We start from the raw sequence: 17,777 nt of genomic DNA on the forward strand, positions 1-17,777 counted from the left end.
AAAATATACATATTGAAGGGTATTTGGCAGTATTTCTCACTTTTTTTGAAATTGGAAGCCACCATCTTGAATTTCAAAATTTGAAAGTAGGCTGATCGGTCTGTAGCTTGAAGCTAGCGTTGGGTCCTTCCCGGGTTTTCGGATAGGTATGATTTTCGCTGTCCCCCCGGAGGGATAGCACAAGGGAAAGAATCAAGGTTTGCTCAACCTGATCATCGAGCCAAGCAAATGCGATGAAGCGACATACTACAAAAACGAAGAAACATTCTAGAAGACATCAAATTGCTACACTCAATAGTTTCGTCGCAAATAGCCATGTCCCACTATTTTTGATTTCTTCCCACTGTGCATCGGAATGGCCTCGACTCTTCTTTATCTTCTTACTGCGATTTGCCGTCACAGCTGGCTGGGTATTCCCATCGATGGGAAGAACAGCAAACCTGTTCGCTGTAAGTACACTCGAGCTTCCTTCAGCGGTGTCCTGGTCCTTCACCGAACTTCGCGAGTCTTGTTTCCCTATTTTGGGGCACGCACACAAAAATCGCGATTTTGTTACTGTTGTAAACAGCAAAAAAAATTGATATCACATCAAAGTGGATGCACTTCAATCGTGTCTCCTTTGCTCCTTTGGACCTTAGGAAAACTTTGAGAACTTCGGAAAAGTTCTGAGAATTCCGGGAAAATAACTTCAACTACTGAAAAGTTCATTGATCATCAGTATGAAGCAGAAACATTTAAATTGAAGTTCCGTAAACTTCGATAACCAAAAAAAAAAAAACAAATTGATTGTTGATTGAATGGCAATCTTAATATTTTAAAAATTAGTATTTTTAAGTTTTATGGCGAGCTGCTTGAAGAAAAGTTTTACCCATATTGCGGTGTCATTTCGAGGGAGCTGAATTATATATGTACCTTTTATTTCAATCGTAGGCGCTTCTGATCGGGAGCCGAAGTTCAGAGAAGTTCTGCCGAAGTTCAGGGAAGTTTTGCCGAACTTTAGCCCTACCAATGTTCAGGGAAGTCCTGCCGTAGTTCAGGGAACGCCTGCCGAAGTTCAGGGAAGTCCTGTCGTAGTTCAGGGAAGGCTTGCCGAAATTCAGGGAAGGCCTGCCGAAGTTCAGAGAAGTTCTAACAAGGTTCAGGGAAGTCCTGCCGAATTTTTGGAGGCGAACCAGCCCAAGGCTGAAAGCCTCCCTAATAAAGATAAATAATAATAATAATAATAAGTCCTGCCGAAGTTCAGGGAAGTCCTGTGAACTTCATGGGAAGGTCTGCCGAGGTTCAGGGAAGTCCTGACGTCGTTGATAGAAGGCCTGCCGAAGTTCAGCGAAAGCCTTCCGTAATTCAGGGAAGGCCTACCAAAGTTCAGGGAAGTCCTACTGAAGCTTAGGGAATTCTTGCTGAAGTTCAGGGAAGTCATGCGGAGGGAAGTTCAACAAGGGAAGTCCTGCCGTAGTTCAGGGAAGGCCTGCCGAAGTTCAGGAAAGGCCTGTCGAAGTTCAGGGAAGTCCTAGTGAAGTTTAGGGAACTCTTGCTGAAGTTCAGGGAACTTCTGTTGGACTTCAGATAAGTTCTACCAAAGTTCAGGACAGTTCTGCCATTTAAATTCTTGAAAGTCCTGCCGAGTTTCAGGGAACTCCTGCCAAAGTAGTTCAGGAAAGTTCTTCCGAAGTTCAGGGATGGCCTGTCGAACTTCAGGGAAATCCTGCCATTTGATTTAAAAAATATTTCACTTTGCAATGGCAAAGGTGGGTGATTTCCAAAATAGTTCAATTTATCCAATTATCTTTAAATATATCGAGACATTTCAAAATACCTCCATCAAATAGGCTGAAGTTTTCACAGGATAACCTCAAATACTTGTGCAACAACATGTAAAAGTTAAGGATCAGTTTATTTAAAAAAATATTTCATTTATCAATGGCAAAGGTGGATGATTTCTAAAATAGTTGAAGATATAGTTTAATTTATCTTCAAAAATATTTCGAATATCCAATTCAATTTATCTAATCATCTCTAAAAAATAATGATAAACATAATAATAATAGAAAATTTGTGTTTTGGAATTACCTTTCGCTATCATCTGAAATTGTTACGAACAATCCGAAGGAGTTGTTTTGCTACTCCTCTCCAGATTCTAAACTTTCACCTATTGACTGGTTTATCTCGGAAGATCCTGGAGAGGATCCTGCTTCGCCCTGTGGCAATGTCTGTTGAAATTTTTCGTCATTCTGCTTCTGTTTTTTCGGGCGGTCCGCGCCAGGAACGCTGTCTCCCTTTCGAGGAGCCTTCGCAACTTCCGGTGATGAACCACCATTTTCACTATCAAATGATTCAGGATTGGAATCCGTTTTTGAATTTCGTTTTTACCACCACTCGATAATCGAATTTTGAATTGAAATACCAAAAGATATCTTACAATATGCATCCATTCTCGACTACTTTTTCGGAGGGATGTATCAGCTTTTGTAAACAATGCATTTGATTGTCGGTTTGGCGTAACTGGTAGCTCGCACACGCATACTAACGCCTTTATCAGGTAGGGGAAATTTTCCCCTACCTGTAAGTGGCGTTAGTATGCGTGGGCGAGTTACCAGTTACGCCAAATCTACGATCAAATGCTTTGTTTACAAAAGCTGATACGTCCCTTCGAAAAAGTAATCGAGAATTATTGCGAACGAAAAACGTCACGCGCGAGCCTGATCATGCTCATGGTGCTTGCTAATTAATCGTGTTATCATGCATCTGCGTTAATTTTCCTTCAGATTTCACTGCTGTTCTTAATGGTGACATCTATCAGAAATTACGCACACACTTAGTTCCGTTAATTGTTAACAGAGGGCAGTGCGGCCAAAATATGTATGGTATGGTATCGCTATTCAATAATAGAAATTGGCATGACCAATAGATGAAGTATTGCCTCATATCTCTGATAGTGTTATTACTTTGCTTGATTTAATCATTGTCAGCTAGAAATCAACGATGGAAGTCAAAAGTAACAGTAACTCGAGGTACCGTAAAACGGGGTATCTTTGATAATGCGGGTAACTTTGATTGTATAATATAAAGATTAAATTTACTCGCTGCGCTTTCTCTAAATTAGAAATATTGGTTCCATATTGTACCTTAGGGTATTTCCGTTGATATCGTATATAGTTTTTATATAGTATGTGTTACATATTTTAAAAACAGATCAAAAAACCATTAACGTAATTTTCGCCTGTTTGAAAAAGCACTCAAACCATCATTTATGAAATGTATTTCCGATATAGCCATCACAAATTCAATGTTGTATTCTTATTGCCTATGATGTTTTCTGATTATATACTCATTCAGAGTTTCATATTTAAAGAACTGAAAAGTTTGAGTTTCACGATTTTTTTCTACATTCATCGAGCATTATGAAAGTAACCCCAAATCAAAATACTGATGTTCGGTCAAACAACTTAACAAAAAATGCATATGCTTTAATTTCCGTTAAACAAATAACTAACGAATTAACTCCTGGATCCTCAGTGCTTGTTTTAAAAATATAAAATTTAAAAAATATACAGTGCTTTAAAAAATATTTAGAATATAATTTGAACAATTATCAATGCTACCCCGTTTTGCGGTATATCTGTTTATACAGTTAGATAAAAACCCGAAAGTCCCTCCTTTTTTACATAAGCTTGCAAAAATGCAGCCAGGTCGATTCAAAACTCCAAAATATTTGCCTTTGGAAAAAAAAGGTAGAGATTGATAAAGGTTTCGAGGTCACACAAAGGTTAAATAAGTTGTGATACGGGTATCACAAAGAAATCATGAAAATCGACACTGGAAATCTATTTACCTGCCTTGATCCTTGTATACATTCCCCGTGTATGTGTTTTCAAATCTATTAACGGGTTTGCAAAAGACTCAGTTCCAGAAAAGTTCAACAGAACACGTCGTCACCCTGTATTTTGTTTTCTTTCTCTTTCTTCCTTTCTTCGATCGCCCTGCATTCACACCACATCCGAAAAAAAAATCGCCAAACCCCCCTCCCCCCCAACAACCCCGTCACTGTTTATCTATCTCTCTCCTCCCCTCGCTCATTTGCAGTGGATTTAGCTAATTCCAGCCAAACGCCAGCAGCAGTTCCCAGTAACCACACGCTTCAGATCGAACCCGTACAGACGCGGAGACGCAGCGAGGGAGACGCCGGAAGGAGACGGAACGATAGTGGCGGTTCCGGTGCCGCTAGCAGTGCTGCCAGTAGTAATAAGGATTCCAACAGCCGCCGGGTATCGTTGGATTCGTGCGACCCGACCCACAAAAGCCACGGGGATCCCCTCAAGTGTCGCTACCCGAAATGTGACGCCACGGCAACGATAGCCGAGGCGAAAAAGTCCTACAAAAGCTGCCACAACTGTTCGCATCTGTACTGCTCGCGGGAATGCCGAAGGGCCCACTGGGAAAGACATCGGAAGGCTTGTCTGCATTCGCGAATTTCCGCCCTCTGTAGGGTGGTGCTGTCCACCTGCAAGGACGACCCGGACACGTTGCGCCATCTGAGCCTACTGGCCAGGCGCGGTTACTTGTCGCAAGGACGAGGTGTTGTTAGAATACTATTTCGCAGTCCGGAGAATGCGGACTCGTTCATGAAGCAGGGTTTTCAGTGTTTGGGTGAAGTGGCGTACGTGCGCTGGCCGGACTTGCTCCCGTCTGAGATGGGGCCGGAACTGTACTCGGAGCTGCTCAAACTGAGCACCGAGTACAAACCCGACTCGAAGATGTTGATCTACGTGGCGATTTGTGTCGTTTCGGAAGCTCCGGGTAATGCTACCGCTCCGGTCAAGTGGGAACGCCAGCTGGTATCGCGGTGTGCTAAACTTAAACTTTGCAAATCGGTTATCAACGAAATCAACAACTCACCCATCGATAAGCAGGTTCCGAAGAAGGAATCCGCTAACGATGTGCTGATCTTGTCGTTCAACATCCTGACGAAAACTACTCAGAAGAGTCGCGAATTGGTGTCTCAAAACATCCAGAACATACTGCGCCAGCGGGGTGTCATTTTGCGGAAGCATTATCCCGAAGTCTTCCAACGGCTGTCCACGTTTGTCGAAGGTTCAACCGATCGGTTCCTACCGGTGACGGTACATCCGAGGGATAACGTCACCGGTAGACCGTTCGTTTGCATCATCATGCCCAACTATGGCGATTCGGACAAGTTGCAGTTTCCTATTTCAGAGAACAGCGACGATGACCGGGTGGTGACGATAGACGTCGGCACGGAGCTAGGTGGGTACGTTACCGATACGGGCAGCAATCAGTAAGTTTGGGTTGGTGATGTTTGTACATAGGCGGTAGATTTCTTAGCGGGGTTGAACTACGCACTGAAGACCGACTAGTTGATTACCAACGCATCGGATAGGTTGTATGGAGGAAGCTGTAGCTCCTTCCGTTCGATTTTTGTTTTTCAAAGAACTGAAACCTTCCTTCCCAACATCCATTCCGTTACGCCACAACCACTTCCTCAAGAACCAGAACTGAACCGACCAACCCCAACATGCCAAGAATCATTTCAAAAGAACGTGTTCCAAAATCCCTCACGCAACCGAGCGGCAATGATCCAGGTAAGTGAAACACAATAAAATAAATACGAAAACGAAGAAGGGTATAAACCAACAACTGAATAACGCCAAATTTTTGATACTCTGTGTAGAATAGGATAAACCAATCTGGAGGAAAGTCAAACCCTTAGGTGTTTCCGTGAAGAAAAAAAAAACGACTCGTTTGTGCTATCCAACTCCAACTTGTAAATTTTCGAACGCAACTTTAAATGTACCCATTCCTCGCGTGAACCCTTCCAGTGCTGTATCGCTCTTTCTCTAATTAAGCCATTATTCGTGCTGTTGACGTTTGTTCAAAGTAAGTGCTTGGCAACCATTTCCCTCTTTTGCAAACATTGTCGAAGTCCAAAAAAAAAAAGAAGCTGATCATAAACATTAGAATAGATCTCTCCGCTAATGGTTCCCCTTTGTGTACCGAATCGTCTCTCCAGTAGGATCAGAATAAGTAATATATAGTTGAAAAAATTAACCACTTTAAATAAATTACCATCGAATTTACCCGCCCACATTGAGAATGATTGGATGCAAAAATTCTAATTCGAACACATTAGATAAGAGTTGAGTTTCTGAGATCCGGTAGATGGAACATTGTTTGTAGTCAATTCCAGAGTTGGACAAGTTGTAGTAACATTAAGTAAGACAAATTTCAGGAAACGGCGACCACGACAGACAACTGCAAAATCTACAGATCCATATCGGTAAACATGAGTATAAACAAACTAAACAAGAGGCATAGAAACTATATCCTACTGACCACTTTTGGCCCCCCGGGGGTCGAACTTAAACAGATGCATTTACTGGCAGGACAGAAAAAAAGGAAGTATGTAACATTGATTAATAACAACTTTACAAACAGTTTATTTTTGAAATCTATATCGAACCTGTGTTTCGGCAACCCCAGACAACTTGGTTCATGATGTCACTTTCCTCATAACTGAAAATCATTAGGAATAAAGTCTTACAATGTGCAAGTTGTACTCACAAAACAAACGGTCAATACAAGTCAAAATTTAGGAAGGGTGTTTTTGGCGCGGAGAAAAAATGAATCATCCTACTCATTTTGATTGGAAGCGATCTTAGTCGATCTACGCTGGCGGACGGCGTCTACCAGCAGGTTACTTTTTTCAAGCTAACTAAAAGTCACTAAACTCACTTTTTTCCCGTTTCCAAACTTTGTTTGTATTTGTATTGTCCTTAATCAACTATAACGATTAAATATTTGTTTTTGTTAAGTAAGTACCTGACAAAAGTATATCACTTCATGATTTAATTTTTTTTTCTCTTCTTAAAAGTTCAATGTTAAAGTAAAAAAAAAAACAATAACAATTTCTGAAATCTTGGCTGCTCTTGTTTTGAACTTTATTAAGTCTGTTTAAAGCTTGAACAATTTTAGAAAAAAGTTTGGAAAGAGACAAATATCATGTATGGGTTATTACTTCCATTATTGGTATTACGATATACAGTCATCTCTGTACAACTCAATAATACCATCAAGTCATCAAATTGTCAAGTTATATAACAACAATCAGATAGGAAATCATTTGAGAGGACCATAGTCCAGCAATAGCCATGAATATCAACTTCAACTACACAGTTCGAACGAGTAGTGGAAATTTCTGTTCAATATGATGCACATAAATAGAGCTTCACATATCATATAAGTTTACATTACAAATCATTTAAAGTTCTGATATATTTCATGTAATTTTGCATACCCAGCTCAAGTGGGTACACTTGTGGTCGATGCCAAACTCGACAAAAACGCTTATTTTGGCATTCTGAACAAACGCCTTTTTTGATTTTGCTCTGAAGTGCCTAGATCCCTCTCGGCTACAATCCTGGATTTTCGAGATTAAAAAAAATATATAGAAGAGATTACTCCACAACCAAATAACCTAATCGTGATCTTAGAACGTCAATTTGAAGTTTTTTTTTTAATGTAGATTCACACAGGTGTATCCACATTTTATTTTTGTTATAGTAACTACAGTATACAGGCTGATTACCAGCAGGTATCGAAATTGTCAAAAACTTCACCACACTTTGGAAAACTCTAAATGGAAATAGTTTTTGAGATATGACCAGATGATTGAGTGGGACTTCTGAGCTTTTCTGGTGGAAAATCAATGCCATTTAATATTTTTATTTTTTTTCTTGAATTCCTTCACGCCGATGGCACAATAATATTTTTATGCAATTTTTCACATGTTCTAGTCAGGATTCTCATTCTATGAAATCATTACTAGCTAATTTATTTTCTCTGTCCATAATCTAAGTGTGGTCTTAAAAGTGAAAAATACGTTCCTATGGGATACAGCCAAAACGTTGTGCTTTTGAAGTACGATGAAATCAAATAGATTGGCAGATACATATTTAAAATTTCAGTTGTGGATGACAGCTGCTACTTGAATAATACCCTTTTATTTATTTTTTAGATACAATCTCACGAGCAAGAATGCTTAATTTTTATTATTGTTATAAAGAAAAATAAACGTTGAACCTTTGTTTTTCATTTTTTTTTGTAATTACTTTATTTGTACAGGCTCAATCGAATAAACTTTACAGAGCCGAGTTATCTTTTGCGTTATACATTATTACTGTCTTATATTTAAAGTTAAAGAAACTGGACCGAGTACTCGCGGTCGTCTCGAGGTTAGTGGAGATTTACAATTTTTTGGATGGGAAAAGGGAAGAAGGAGGTTTGAAATGTGGCTTACGATACAACTATTTAATTAATCCTAAAGCATAAAATTATTTCTATTCATCTTGAAAACAAACATCGAAAAAAAAAATCCCAGACGTACAAAACACAAACTAAACACAAGGTTAATCAAACTTACAATCTAAGGTTAATATCGTTAAAGTAAACATATATGAGTTTCATAAACTCCAGATCGCGTCTAGCCAAAATATCCCGAACTGGAACATTAGGTTGTCTACCTCGAGCCCGAAGGGAATCATTAAAATGTGATCTAACTCCACGATACTCCGCACAAGACCAAAGGATGTGATCAGCGTCCTGGTAACCTTATCCACATTCACAGAGATTGCTGTCTCCCAACCCCACACGGAACAAGTGAGCGTTTAGACAAAAGTGATTGGACATGAGACGAGACATCACGCGGACCCAAGTCCAACCCTTTGAACCATGCAAACTTCGACACCTTAGGGATAATTGAATGTAGCCATCGTTCACTCCATTGATGTTGCCAGCTAACGAGCGACTGCTGACGATAAATAGAGAAAAATTCACTATAGGCGATCTGTCGATCATAAATGTCGCCTTCCATAGCGCCCACCTTCGCAAGTGAATCCGCCTTCTCATTGCCTAAAATTGAGCAATGCGAAGGGACCCACGTGAAGGTGATGATGAAAGAGCGCACGGATAAAGCACTAAGACGTTCTCGTATTTTCAAGAGAAAATACGAGAAGTGCCTTACCGGCCTAATGGAACGGATAGCCTCGACAGAACTGAGACTATCCGTAAAAATAAAGTAGTGGTCTGGAAGAAGTGAAGCAATAGTTTCCAAAGTGTAGTGAATTGCTGCCAGTTCAGCCACATACACAGAACAAGGAGCTTCAAGTTTTCGAGAGGCGCTATGAAATTCATTAAATACACCAAAACCAGCGGACTCCTCTATTAGAGATCCATCTGTGAAAAACGTTCTTGCAGAATCAACATGGCCAAACTTTGCAGCGTATAATGACGGAGCAATCATAGGACGATGATGCTCTGGAATTCCGCGGATTTCCTGCGTCATAGATAAATCAAAATTCACTGAATTGCCGAAATCGGAGAAGATTACACGATTGGGAATATTTCTTGAAGGGCTGACATCCTGTGTTAAATATAGGTAGTACAAAGTCATAAAACATGTTTGAGGATTTAGGTCCAGAAGCTTTTCAAAGTTTTCGATCACCAGTGGGTTCATTACTTCGCAACGGGTGAGGAGCTTCAGAGATAACTCTGAAAAACGGACGGATAGTGGCAAAATGCCCGCCAGCACTTCGAGACTCATAGTATAAGTCAAGTGCATGCATCCTAACGCGATACGAAGACAACGATACTGGATCCGTTCCAGCTTGATGATGTGCGTTTTAGCTGCCAACTGGAAACAAAAACTACCATATTCTAGAACCGATAAAATCGTTGTCCGGTACAACGTCAGAAGATCTTGTGGATGGGCTCCCCACCACGTTCCGGTAATTGATCGAAGGAAATTGATCCTTAGTTGGCATTTTCGTATCAGATACTCAATGTGGGATCTCCAGGTGCATTTGGAATCGAACCAGACCCCAAGATATTTGAAAGACATGGAATGAGTGATCGGTTTACCCAAAAGTTGAAGCTTCGGTTGTGCTGGGCTATGCTTCCTAGAAAAAACGACCAACTCAGTTTTCTCCGTGGAGAATTCGATACCCAGCTGAATAGCCCAAGTAGACAAATTGCCCAAGGTATCCTGTAAGGGTCCTTGCAGGTCAACCTCTTTTGGCCCTGTGATAGACACTACGCCATCATCTGCAAGTTGTCTCAACGTGCAATTGTCACTAAGACAATTGTCAATTTCTCTAACGTAGAAATTGTACAAAAGGGGGCTTAAACATGAGCCTTGGGGAGACCCATGTAGCTAAATCGAAAAGCTGTAGAGTTTCCATGAGAAAAGCTCATATGTTTTTCTGACAGCAAATTGTACAAAAAATTATTCATTAATGGAGACAATCCACAAACGTGGAGTTTCTCTGAAAGAACTTCAACGGATACTGAATCAAAAGCCCCCTTGATATCCAAGAACACAGAAACCATTTGCTCTTTCTTAGCAAAAGCCAACTGAATTTTCGAGGAAAGCAACGCGAGACAGTCGTTCGTTCCCTTACCCCTACGGAAACCAAATTGAGTATCTGAAAGAAGGTGGTTCGTCTCAACCCATTTGTCGAGGCGAAAAAGGATCATTTTCTCCATCAATTTCCGAATACACGACAGCATCGCGATGGGCCGATACGAATTGTGATCCGACGCGGGTTTATCAGGCTTTTTAATGGCTATCACCCTTACTCGTCTCCAATCGTCGGGAACAATATTGAGCTCCAAGAACTGATTGTACAAGTTCAACATGCGCCTCTTAGCGACGTCTGGGAGGTTTTTCAGCAAGTTGAACTTGATTCTATCAGATCCCGGAGCAGAATTGCCACACGAAAGGAGAGCGAGTGAAAGTTCGACCATTGAAAAAGGTTGACTGATTTCGTCTACCGAATTCGCGGTTTCGCGAGGAATCAACTGCGACGGCACGGAATCCGGACACACTTTTCGCGCGAATTTAAGAATCCATTGATCCGAGCATTCCTCGCTTTCGTTGTTAGTAGACCGGTTACGCATTCTTCGCGCCGTACTCCAAAGCGTATTCATAGACGTTTCGCGCGACAATCCGTCTACAAACTGCCGCCAGTAACCCCGTTTTTTGGCCTTGATGAGGCTCTTGAGTTCGCGTTCAAGAGATGTGTATGCGTTGAAATGCTCGCGTGTTCCGCGTTTCCGAAAAAGTTTAAACGCGTCGGACTTTTTACGGTAAACCTCCGTGCATTGTTGATCCCACCAGAGCGATGGTGTTTTCTTACGAATAGACGATCGCGGCACCGGTCGTGTTTGAGCTTGAAGTGCGCTGTCGACGATGAGATTAGAGAGGAAATTATATTCCTCCAACGGCGGAAGCTCTTCCACTGACGATACTGTATCGTCTATCACGGATTGGAACTTATTCCAATCGATGTTACGGGTTAGATCATACGCGACGTTAACGGATTCTGACGAGTTGAACCCACTGGCAATCGAAATTTTGATCGGCAAATGATCACTACCGTGCGGATCCTGGATTACATGCCAAGTGCAATCCAACGATAGTGAATTGGAGCAAAAGGTGAGGTCTAATCTGCTACCATTCGAGGATGGACCAGCCAAACGTGTTACTTCTCCATTGTTAAGGAATGTCATGTTGAAGTTGTCGCAGAGATCATAAATCAAAGTAGAACGGTTATCATCGTACAGCTCCCCCCAGCCTGTACCGTGGGAGTTAAAATCTCCCATGATCAACCATGGAGCGGGAAGTACCGCACATATGTCGAAAAGTTGTTTGCGATTAACAGAGACTCTAGGAGCAATATATACAGAAGCAATACAAAGGCTCTTACCTTTAATGGTAGCCTGACATGCGACAACTTCAATACCGGGGAATTCGGGAAGATTCACTCTATAGAAGGAATGGCACTTTTTGATCCCCAAAAGTACCCCTCCTCCACGTGAATCCTCACGATCCAATCGAATAATGTTAAAATCGTAAAAAGGGAGATCAATTTCTGAAGAGAGCCATGTTTCACAGAGGGCAAATGCATCGCAATTATTGTTATGGACTAAATACTTGAACGAATCTAATTTCGGAATAAGACTTCGACAATTCCACTGTAGAACAGTGATCAAATCCCCGACCTCGTTTGGAAAATTATCCATCGAAGGAGATGATAGCTGCAAGAAGGGGCCATTTTGAAGTCAATTACTTCAAGAAGGATTTCACAGTGGGAAGCAATGTGAGGACAATGCTTTTCAGAGGATCAGAAATGTTGAGGTATTTGAGAATACCGTCCACAATGTCATCAAATGAGAACAGCCCAGATGAAGAAGGGGCTTCTGTTCTTAAAATTGGGGCATCAGGGGTTTTGGATGTCCCCGGAAGAGGTGGAAAAACCTGACTATAGTCAGTTCTGCGGAATCCATGAGGAGTAGTAGTCTCCTTTTTTCCACCACTCCTTGATTTGGGCAAGCTGATTTGGGGTTCTTTATTTGCAACAATCCACGAACGGATGCGCTCCGTGCAGAACCTTCCGGAAAACTGAAAAAAGTTCCCTCCTCAGCCAAGTCAGAGTCAGTCTCGTCATCTGACAAAAGAGAAAAGGGATTTTTGTCAGTGGTCGATGGCGTGGCTGTCTTAAGCATTTCTGCAAAAGACCGCCTGGAACGTTTCTTAAGGGAGCGTTTCATTTTGTCCCCGAGCTGTTTGTACGCCGGGCATGACGAGAGAGCATGAGGAGGAGTTCCGTTGCAGTACACGCATTTTGGTGCAGTAGCTGCGCAGGCGCCATCCTCATGCTTCTCCCCGTATGTCCAAACCGCTTGCAATTCTGGCAGTTCATGACCCGAGGTACAAACAACCGCACAGGAAGACGAAGTTTTCCCAGCTCGATGTATTGAGGAAGGGCAGATCCAGAAAAGGTCACCCGAAACGAGTCTGTGGGGGTAAAACTCTTTTTACCCTCGCTGAGCGATACTGACTTCATTCTATGAACGGCCAGTATCTTTACCGGAGGAAGCAAGGGGTTCTTGAATCGGCCAACCGCTTGCTTCTCCAGTATCTCGGGGTTCAGACTCGCCTCAGTGACCACGCCTTCGATCTCCACATCAGAGGCTGGAATGTACACCCTATATTCCAGTGTGAAAAATTGGGAAACAGCAATTTCATTGGCCTGTTTCAGGTTAGCGACGGTCACACGAAGTTTGTTGTGCCTAACCTTCGTTATTTCGGTCACGGCAGAGAATCGCTTTGTCAGATCATCAGATATCTGAACAACATTCAAGGGTTTGTTTTTGGGCTGAAAATAGACAACCCATGGGCCAGTCGAGTCATTCGGGTAGGCCCGCAATCTGGAGCTTTTCTCAGCCTGCCCATTGACAGACTGAGACGACGAGCCAGGGATGACATCAACATTTTTCTGAGATGAATGGTCATCCATGTCGTCTTCTGACAAAACATCCATTTTGTTCAACTAGTGGGAGCGCAAAACGCTCTCCCACTGAACGCACAGACACAATACACAGAAAACACTACAAACACAGAAATACAAAATGAAAATTTAACTAATGGGGGAGTAAAAGAAACAAGAAAAAAACAAAAACTTATCTGATAATCCTATACTACTACCACCGAGCGTTATATGTGTAGGCGTTTACAAAGATGGCTGGGAAGCGACGCGCAGCGTGGATGACCTTCGCTGTGGTGCACTTGATCGAGGCGCGGCACTCAGCGCACACAGGCGCACGATGATTGATGAACGATGTAGATGTAGAAACGGGTGCTCACACTCGATGATGATGATACGTGAGCGGTTATGCGCGAGCGCGTATGCGTGACCACGCAACGATGATGCCCAAATTTGTTTGCGAATTTCCAATAGCACGGATTAATCTTTCCGAAAATGACACAGTTGTACTAAAAAAAACTCACTTTTCGATCAATTTACCGGGAACTACGCCAGGAGTCACTTAGTGAGAAAAAACTGATAATTTATATCAAGCGAATACCGAAAAAACTTCCAAAACAACGGAGCGTGAAACAAGTCGACCGTACTTCTTGCTAGGACGCAGTGGGATGTGGTTTTTCATTTTTTGTCATGTTCTTCTTCTACGCATTTGAAGCTACGCACAGGAAACAGTTGCGGACTTATATTTATGTCTAAGTATTAGTATAGATTTTTAGGCTTGCACGCATACAAGTGGACGAACCTGCACTTATACGTGTTCATTTAGAGAAATAAAAAAACAACAAGTAGTAAGTTGTGTTTGTGCTCAGAAGAAAAAAATCGGCTGGGACATAAGAAGAGGTAGGGGAAATGACGGCTTCGGCATGACAGACTATTTTCGGCAACCCAAATTGAAACACTATTTTTACTTGATTTTCTTACGAAAACACTTCGCAATCTAGCAGGGTTTTCTTGAAATGAAACACACGCACTACAAATTGTAGCTGATTTCGAGCTGCCGATAATAGAACAGCAGATTTACATGCAGTTCAAATGGAACGGTTGCCGAAGAAAAACTGGTTGCCGACAATACTCGCTCTCACTAGAGCTTTGTAAAAGCGTTTCTAAACAGTTTTTGACAATTCTTTCGACTGAAATTGTTAGAGCAGCTGGCAGCAAAAGATTGTAAACAAACCAATACTGCATATGTGTGCGTTCCTTAGAGAAAAAGGATATAGAAAGAAGGTCGCTGCTTAGGTTGCCGAGAATACGTAAATTCCCCTATATTTTCAACGTTTGGAGCAATATAAAAATTATTTCATCTCGCTTGGCTGGTAGCAAACAGATATTTATGTAAACCCAAATCGCACGTATGTGAAATGAGTACCATCCTCCGAATAACGCAGGGTGTGGCACTATTTTCCCATCGCTATTTCTCAGTTGTCCTCTAACTAATCGAACAGATTAATTGTAGGTGACTAATTTAGAGCACTATAGCACTACTAAAGAAAATAGATAGATTTGCAAGTTGCCCGTTTACCCGAAATTAAATACAAGTTTACATGAATGAATGTTTACATCACTAATAAAATTCAGAATTTTTTTCTGTGTTAACACGATATCGAGTTGCAGAGAGTTGACTGTATTCTCTTCCTCTTGCTCAAAGTGCTGTTCGACGAATTGAGATGAACACAGGCCGTTTCAAATAACTATTTTTTTTGTATAGATTATTTCTCATAATGACCTAGATCAAGGGGTGTTTAGATGATCTACGGACTTAGAAATACAGTCAGGATTCCTTATTGCTGGATCCTTATTGCCGGGCTATCCGCGAATCCGGGATTTTCACTAATAGCGACTGTGGTGGATTATCTCATTTGTTTCAATATATAAAGCAATACTGTCTTCAGTCATTCGATTCAGGTTTAAATGGGAACTACGCCGTTAGAGGCGCTTCACTTTCATATTACTTATGACGGATGCTATATTATAAGGAATTTTGGTCCAACACAGAATATCTCTTTCCCCGCTGAGAGATCGAAGTGTGCGGTGTTCAAAGACGGACGTGATTTTTTTTCTCTTGTCAAATATATTGATTTTGTTCCGTTTTTTCGTGTTTCGGGTAGTTCCGGTTGGACTTTTGTACGATTTTACACAGAAAGTTTTCAAGAATCGCCAATGACGAAGAAAGGTCTGAAAAATTTGGAAAATTTTGAAACTGGCTAGAAACCCAACCCAATGGAATCCCATGAATTTACCATAAAGGAACTCAAATAGAGCAAGAAGCAGCTTTCAAGATCACAAAATTGGTGGAAGCTATCCATTTTTATTTATTAAAACACTCACACAGACACTCACACATACACACATACACATTCATTTATTTTGACACATAAAAATTAGAGTCGATGTTATAACAAGAGTCCTGCCAAGAGAAAATGTTGCGAACAAGCAGCACTGTTAGTGATTTATTTTTCGTCAGAGTAAACGGCAACCAGATTTTTTGCGTCAGCATCGGATGACTTTCATTTAGAAGTGAAAAATTTAATGTCGATAACGGAGCTTCTGGGAGACAAAAACAATTATAGAAGCTGAAAAAGGTTCAAACAAGTGATTGGTATAACTTAAAAATACCACAATGTACTAAATAAAGTGAAGAAATGCTTTTCGTCTAAAATTACTAAAATATTGTCAGTAATGAATGTAATACTTGTAGTTCACTGGCTGTGGGAACAATGATGTTTATTTACTTTGCTTGTTTGGTACCCCGCTTGACAGTTCGATTGGTACTTCTGGCTTCACTCTTGGCGGGACTCTTATTATAACATCGACTCTGATAAATATAACATTACCAATGCTATCGTAAATCTGCCAGAAACGTTTACCGAACGGCCTTACCCTCCCCACTAAGAAACCTTCAAACTCCTGTGACACTATGAGCGGTCGTATACTAATTATTGGATTTTCAAAAGATTTTCAAACTTTTATCGAACAGTTCTGTAATTCAAAATTTACCGATCGGTAGAGGCCTGGATTAGTGTGCATAACAAATGAACTATGTTTACAAATGAAATCAAATGAAAACTATTGTTGTTGATATTTCATGTAGTTGGTTTTGTCAAATTTGGTGAAAACAAGCAAATTTAGGCATGAAGCAATTTCAATGGGCAATAAAACAATTTTTTTTTTACATTTTTGTATAATTTTATTCATAAATATAGGGGTGGCACTCTTGCCCCGTGTGAGTTTCTAAGAAAATTAGTGTTGGCCGATTATATTGGTGTTTCAATATTTCATTATTAGTGATGCCTCAATGCAAGAATTGTAGAAAACAATATTGGGAAATTCAAAATCCTTATTTTATGATGTTTAACTATTGTAAGTAATTTCTATTTTTGACACATCAACACAAAATGTTGTTTTGCAATTTTTGTAATACGTCATTTTGGACAGGACTTTCTATAATGCTGCATAGGAACCCCATTAATAGTGTCATGGGTGAATTAGCATTAAAAACATGTTTATTTTCAAAACTATAGGAGGTGGCACTCTTGCCCCATATGGCACTCTAGCCCCAGCTGACCCTACTTACGGTGTGTGATGTGGGTGTGAGGGGGCCGGCCGGCGACGTTGGGATCAAGCTTAAGAGGGGTTGATGCTGCTGGCGATGATGGTTACAATCGGGTGATATTCGAGCTCGCTTCTAGCACTCGTTCCACGACAAGCTGGGAAAACTGCAGTCTTGTACGATCGGTCCACGTTAAATTCAAGGTTGCAAAGACTCATTTCAGCTAAAATAATGTTTTTCGGAATAATAAAACCAAAAGATGGTATGATGGCATGTTTTTCTTGTAACATACAAGAAGAGGTTACAAAGTATGCGTTGGAAACATAAAACCTGTAAATTTTGCTTTCTATGAGTCACAATCAGCGATTTGCTGATCACTGAGTGAGTGAGTGAGTGAGTGAGTGAGTGAGTTTGTGAAAAATCGCTGATTGTGACTCTCATGAAGTGAAATAAGCAGGTTTAATATGTCAAACACATTCTTTGCAACCTCTTCTTTTATCCTACCAATTCAAAATTTGATCATGGCATCTAATTATTTCATAATTTAGAAAAACATTGTTTTAACTGAAATGAGTCTTTGCAACCTTGGTTAAATTTTGTGTAAGTTCATTTTATTAATAACCTTGATCGTTATTTAAAAAAAAAATAAACATTAAATAATTGCTCAATCACAGCAACTAATTCCCTTTAATTTGTTTATATCCAAAATTTCAGCTCAGAACGAGTTGTCAAAACATTTTTTGTGAGCAAACAGCTTAGATTAGTTGTCACTTTTATTTTACAATGCAATTTTTTGCAATTGGCTTACGCGTTTTAAAGTTATATTAGTT

General features: G+C 40.6%; 1 protein-coding gene across 1 annotated transcript in view; it reads left to right on the top strand.

The window, feature by feature from the left end:
* The window catches only part of LOC135700605 (uncharacterized), a 474,339-nt gene extending 467,944 nt beyond the window's left edge, over positions 1-6,395 (top strand). The window contains exon 9 of the mRNA XM_065221151.1: positions 4,084-6,395. Coding sequence (XP_065077223.1) covers positions 4,084-5,300 — 1,217 coding nt within the window. The 3' untranslated portion in view covers positions 5,301-6,395. The remainder of the gene's footprint in view (positions 1-4,083) is intronic.
* Positions 6,396-17,777: the final 11,382 nt, after the last annotated feature.

This window comes from Ochlerotatus camptorhynchus, unplaced genomic scaffold (assembly GCF_037179485.1).
Source record: "Ochlerotatus camptorhynchus isolate MF236.1 unplaced genomic scaffold, CSIRO-AGI_Acam_v1.1 ptg000012l, whole genome shotgun sequence".
Classification (NCBI taxonomy): domain Eukaryota; kingdom Metazoa; phylum Arthropoda; class Insecta; order Diptera; family Culicidae; genus Ochlerotatus; species Ochlerotatus camptorhynchus.